Source organism: Oryctolagus cuniculus, chromosome 6, assembly GCF_964237555.1.
Source record: "Oryctolagus cuniculus chromosome 6, mOryCun1.1, whole genome shotgun sequence".
Classification (NCBI taxonomy): Eukaryota; Metazoa; Chordata; class Mammalia; order Lagomorpha; family Leporidae; genus Oryctolagus; species Oryctolagus cuniculus.
Genome location: NC_091437.1, coordinates 99,455,162 through 99,461,537, shown reverse-complemented (window position 1 = coordinate 99,461,537; position 6,376 = coordinate 99,455,162). Strand labels below are relative to the sequence as shown.

The 6,376-nt window shown below is 45.6% G+C and overlaps 1 protein-coding gene across 8 annotated transcripts in view; it reads left to right on the top strand.

Moving 5' to 3' along the window:
• The first annotated feature begins 2,307 nt into the window (after window positions 1–2,307).
• Window positions 2,308–6,376, top strand: part of UBE2W (ubiquitin conjugating enzyme E2 W) — a 69,457-nt gene continuing 65,388 nt past the window's right edge. For 7 of the 8 annotated variants that reach the window (XR_011389139.1, XR_011389141.1, XR_011389140.1 and 4 more), the window contains exon 1: window positions 3,077–3,227. Coding sequence is in view for 4 of the 8 variants with exons in the window: in XM_070075222.1 (XP_069931323.1) it covers window positions 3,213–3,227 (15 nt within the window). In the remaining 4 variants the exon portion in view is untranslated. Of the gene's footprint in view, window positions 2,418–2,588; window positions 3,228–6,376 lie in introns of those variants that run through there. The other variant, XM_070075223.1, reaches the window with a different exon arrangement.

Here is a 6,376-nt window from a genome sequence, read left to right as displayed (position 1 = left end):
TCGGAATCAGGAAAGCCAATGGTATTACTCTCAGTTCAAGGTCAAAAGCTTCAGTACTCAGGCATGGAGCTGCCAGTGTCATTCCTGGTATTCAAAGTCTAGCAAGCCTGGAGTTCTGATGTTCAAGGGAGGGAATGAGCATGTTTCAGCTCTGGAGTTTGTCTCCAGGCCCTAAGCTGATTGGATGTTGCCCACCGATATTTGAGGGTGGTGGGTCCTGCCCACCTACTCTATTCAGACTCACACGCTAGCAGCCACCCCCCCCCCCAAATCCCCTGATGCAAAATAATGCACTGCCAGGTTTCTAGGAATACCTTACTTAATACAGTCAAGTTGACACCTAAAATTAACCATCAGAGAGTCATGAATACTCAAAAATAAACTAGTCCACAGAAACATAAGACTCAAGAAAGGTCTCTCGATTCAACTTGGCCTCTTCATGCTCCAACAAACAACTCCCCATAAGACTGTCCCTGACTTTCCAGTCCAGGGAATCCCAAGAACAAAAGCATTCATCAGTCACATGGCATGGTCAGAACTGCAGCATCTGCCCAGTGGTTCCTCTGCAGCTCCTTCAATGTTTCCTGACTTTTGGCTTCCCACGTTTTCTCCCCTTGACCACCAGAAAGTCCAGTTGCTAACTTAAGCCTCTGTGTCTCAGGCTCTCCCTTAACCTTGAAAGGAACGACCTCAGGCACATACGTGGCTTGTTATGCCCTGATTGGTCTTCCTTTCAAGGAGGTGGAGGTAGTTTGTGAGATGAGGGAAAACTGCTTCCTTGCCACCTGATGGTCATTTCTGATGCTGTGGGAAAATGAGTATCACTATAAAATCCAACAAAAATCATTCCTCAGTGCCATCTAATATTCATCCTATGCTTAAGTTCCTCGTTGTCTCAAACAAAATCTTTTGTGCAGTTACTTTGAATTAGGATCCAAACAAGGTTAACGTATTGTCTCTTAAGTATCCTTTATGACAAACGATGCTATTAAAAAGATTCTGTGAAGATATGGGAAACTTTAATTGCTGAGCTTTTTCCTGAGTGATTGCACCAGTTTCACTCTTGTATGTAGAGTTCATAAGGATTCTGCCTCTGACTTTTGGTATTGTCAGAAATGTTCTTTTGCCTATTTTACAGTCAGTTCCATTCTGGAAAGCAATGAGATGTGAGCCTGGTCTTCAAATATTGTATCATCAACTGTTTTAGATGTAAACATTTCTTACTCAGTGAGATAATGATATACTCCCACACAACCTGAAAGTCATTATGTTAGCTCCTGAGTATGTCAGGGTTTTTCTATTATATTTTAAAGAAGGAATAAAGAAGATAGGTAATTATGTGGTATTTATTTCCTAGGAAGGGTATGACTGGTACTGACTTTTTTCTGCTGAGATTCGTTTAATACATGTGAAACCCAAGGGACTAGAAATTGGTTTCACTCTGTCAGAATTCTTGTGACCACTTTTCTTCCTTATTAGTATCTGTCCTGGCATGTTTGCTCTGACGATGCCATAATGCTTTGTTTGTTGGGTCAGCTGATGTCACTTATTATACCTTTAGGAGATATCAGCTTGAGGCAAAGTGAAAAACTTAGATGGCAAATCTAATATTCTGGAACAATCTTCTGAAGTCGCAGGGATAAAGATCTCTGGATTTTTCTATAAGCTTTCCTCTTTCATTGGGATGTGTGGATTTTGCTCACTGTTGTAATATTAACAACACAAACAGGCTAACACCTGATATGCTTCTAGCTGATTCCTGGCTGCTAAGAGCATCCAAACATTTCTCAAGGACACAGTCATCCTGAACAAAAAGGGAGGGCCAGACCATTTCTGGCAGTAGAGTGGAAGCCTGGGAGACGGAAGCATATACCAGTATGACTTCCTTGTGAGAGATGAAGAGCAGTGTGTTTCATATTCTGCCATAAAATAACCGGCAAAAGATTTTAAAGACCTTTTCCCTTTTTGAACACATTTCACATAATGGAAGACCCAGAGAACAGAATGATATTTCTTAAGAGTGTCAAGAATAATATTCTACATTGCCTGTTAGAGAAATTTCTAAAAAGAAAGCCAAGGTCAATAAAACTACAGATTTTAAACTTTCATTCCTGTCAAGTAAAAACCTACTCAGTGTGTCAGCCACCTTAATATGTATCACGAGGTGCAAGCTTTTGGCTTCCATTTTCCTCTTATAAACCAATGACATCTTCGGTACCGGAATAGCTTTTAAAAACACAGCTTCTGATAAGTGTTGGCAGAACTGGTGCATTCCTAGAATAAATTCTGTATGCTCAGCTTTCCCCGCCCGAATTCAACCCTAAGTGGTATAATCACAAAACTCACGACCGCGAACTGGGCTGAAGGGAAGTCTAGACGTGACAGAAAGGATACGTGTTTAGCACAACGTGACACCGGTACGTGTGAAAAATACCTCATGCCTGAGGTCAAATCGCTCGTCAAATGTAGAGTGAGGTAACAACCGTAACTATTACTGATACACCTGAAGTTCAAAACCGAGGGGCTGGCGTAAAGAAGGGTAAACTGCACACAAAAGGAAAACTTCAAAATTCTTTTTTCTCTTTCAGGCAAGTTTCGGGCTCAACAAAACCAAGTGTCCTTGCCTTTAACGATCCGTGTTGCTCCGCTTCCCATTCTCATCCCACGGACACGGAAACTCGAGCCTCTCTTTTCCAAATTAGGAATGCGAGCAGCATTCCCGGTCCGCGAAGACCACAGACCAGCCAAAGGGGAAGTCTGATCTGGCCCCAAGGGTGTGAAAGCGGGTTTGGGGGTGGGGAAAAGAGATCTGAAGAGAAAAATCCGTAAACCTGTAGGTTGGAAAAACAAAACGAAACAGAAAACACACACACACACACACACGGACCCAAATATCATCAGAACCTCGCAGTACAGACGGGAAAATCAACAACCCAGGTCAAAACCGGAGCGGCGACTCCTTAGCAACTGATATGGGGGTGGCCCAGACGCAGACAGCAGCTGCGATCTAGGGTACCGACGAGCGCCATTTGCCGCGCCCCCATCCCTCCCTCGGGCGCCCGGCCCGCTAGCCAATCCCTGTACGCCATCCCCTTCCCAGCGGAGGCCCCGCCCCCGAGGCCGGGATGTAGGGCCCCCGCGGCGTGACGCGAGCACGGCGGCTCCGCCCCCTGCGTCTCCGGCCTCGCTGGCCTTGGGGGGATGGTTCCATCATGGCGTCAATGCAGGTGAGAGGAGTTTGCTGCATCTGGGCGGGCAAGGGAGCCGCCAAGAGGGTGCGAGCGTTCGGGCAGGGGCGGCGTCCGGGACTTGGGGACATCCGGGCAGGCTAGGGAGCAGGCCCTGTGGCCGGTTTTCCCCCAGACTCAGGGCGTTGGGAGGGGTGAGAGGCTGCGAGAGGAAGGGCGGGTTGGGGAGGGGGGAGGTCCTCGGTCGGTCGTAGCGGACACCAGCCGGCCGGGAAGTTGGGGGGATAAAGAAGGCTTAAGGGAAGAGAGGGCAAAGTTCGGCGTTGGCTCCGTGGTGGTGGTTTCGGAGTCGCCTGTCCGCTCACACAGTCACGGGGCCGCTGCCGGCCTGCCAGACAGCCCGAGGGATGCCTTTTCCACCCCGCGGTCCCCGGCCCCGCGGAAACAGCTGCGCTCGCCGTTGTCGCCTGGGCAGGGGCGGCCCCGAGAGGGGCTCAAGTGTAGGGGAGCCGACGAGGCGTTCCGGGGGAAGCTGGCTCGCTGCAGACTGCGCTTGGCGGCCTCTGCTCGGGCCTCCCACGCCCGGCCTCCGGGACTGCTCGGCCCCTTCGCTCTCTTTTCTCTTTTTGACCCTTAATCCTCCGCCCCGTGGGTATCTTCTCCTTGCATCGGCCGCGGCAGCCCCACGAGCATTCCGGCAGCAGCCCACTTCCTCGGACGCCGGCATCCTTTGCCGCCTAAGGTGCAGCCTCCTGAGGATCGGGTCCCTAGCTCCCTAACACCTCTCGGGATAGCTCGCCCTTTGCTTTTTTTTTTTTTTTTTTTTTTTTCCTACGATGCCCCACCCTTGCGGTCTCGAGGAGGCTACCGACAGCTCTTTGCCCTTCTTTCCCAGACCTTTGATGGAACCTTAATTTGCCGGGAGGCGGCTGTTAACCCGTGTCCTATCTACCTGACTTGGCAATGCGTGGTTTTCTGGTTCTGCAACTAATTTACTCCTTTTTCTAAATCAAGGGAGTTTTTTTTTTTTTTCCAGGCAAAGATGGCAACCACAATAGTAGTTTTGTAGCGATTGCCTGCATAATCTATAGCTCGCATTTAATTCACGGAAAAGATTAACAGTATCCAAACATGTAGGAAGCGAAGGCAGAACCATCTTCGGGAATATCACCTGAACTCTTTTTAGAGGTTTAATAACATTCCCTTAAGAAAGAGACCACGTTTTTCTTAGAAACATTTTTTTGGGGGGGGGCTTTTGTTTGTGGAAGAATAAGCCCATGTCTGTCTTCTCTGGTTCTTTTTTCTCATTTCTTTGCTAGTTGTGTTTTTCTGCCTTCTGTTTTCTGCATCTTCCTCTTTTTGTGAGTTTGTACGTGCGTGTGCCCCTCACATTTTCCTTCTATGCGTTTATGGTATCCCTTCCAGCGTGTTTTTCTCCTTTGCTTCTCCCTCTGGACTTTTCTGCAGAACAGAGAAGTTGTGTGTATTCTGTCTCATTGGAGAGGTGTCATGAAATGGGGTGTGTGTGTGTGTGAAAACAAGAACAATTTCAGGAAACGTTATACTTTACACTAGCCTCTGGAGAGACATTAGAGAAGTTTCGTCATTGGAGGCCAAAAAAGGAACTGTGGGACACTAGTTGAACAGTAGATGTGCTGTATGAATGCAGTAAGGTTTTTACTGTGTTAAGATTAAATATTACTTAAAATATTTAGATATGTTCACTCTAAGATTAAATATTGTTATGACCAGTTTAGGATTATTGTCTGAGGTGAAAATATTAAGATTAAACTCATGATACTTGTGATATATTTGACAAAGGATAGTATTAGTTGGTTAGATTTAGACTTGAAGTGTTTGGGAAAGGCGGATTCATTTTTAAGAGATGTTGATAATCTTGAATTTTTTATGGTGACTTATGCAATGGGGAAAAAAATAACTTGGCAGTGCAGTGGGGTGTTTTCCCATGCCCTATATACTATATCACATCACCTTTATTTATTCCTTTGTGCTTAGAGGAATGGAAAACTGATGCTTCCTATTTTAGTGAAAAAATGAAATTTTAACTTTTTATTTGTATTAAAAAATATCTGATACAGATTTCCTGGTAGTGTGTTTAACAGTATTGTAGTATGGTAAATCATACTTTTTTAAAGATTTATTTATTTGAAAGAGTTACACAGAGAGAGGAGAGGTGCAGAGAGAGAGAGAGAGGTGTCTTCCATCTGCAGGTTCACTTCCCAGATGGCTGCAACAGCTAGTGCTGTGCAGGTCTCCCACGTGGGGGGCCCAAGCACTTGGGCCGTCTTCTGCTGCTTTCCCAGGCCATAGCAGAGAGCTGGATAGAAAATAGAGCGGCCAGGACATGAACCTGCGCCCACATGGGATGCTGGCACTGTAGGCAGAGGCTTCACTAAATCATACTTTTTCAAACACCACACTCCTTTATGTGTGATTATTGGATGTACAAAATTTGTTTCCTGACCATATTAATAGCAAAGTTTAGCTCTTTGGAACAACTAGATTATGCATAAAACTACAACCAAATTACCAAATTTGTTCACTCAGCAAGTATTATTTGAGGGCTCGTTGTGTCAGGCATTTATCTGGGTGCTCGGGATACAAGATTTCTACCCTTGTGGATTCCGTAGTCTGTCTAGAGGGACAGAAACAATTTTTTTTTTTTTAAGATTAATTAATCAGAGCATCAGAGAGAGAAAGAGGGATATCCTCCATCCACTAGTTTACTCCCCAAATACCTTCAACAGCCAGGTCTTGGTAAGGCTAAAGCCAGGAGCCGGGAACTCCATTTGTGTCTGCTACATGGGTGGTAGGAATCCAAGCAGTTGGGCCATCTTCTGTTGCTTTCTCAGGTGCATTAGCAGAAAGCTGGATCAGATGGAAGCAACCAAGACTTCAGTTTCAACTCCAGTATGGAATACTGGCATCCCAGGTGTGGCTTATCCCACTATGTGCCAGAGCTGGCCCCAGGAACAGAATATTTAAGTTAATCATGTACTATAATAATATGATAGTGCAGTGGAGAAAAAGCATGGAAGGAGGTTAGGAAGTTGGTGTTTTGGGGATTTCAGTTATAGTGGTTAGGATAAAGTATGTAATAACACAGGATGCTCTGACCATGTCTTAATCTAACAAGCTTTTATTATTATTATTTTAAAAATTTACAT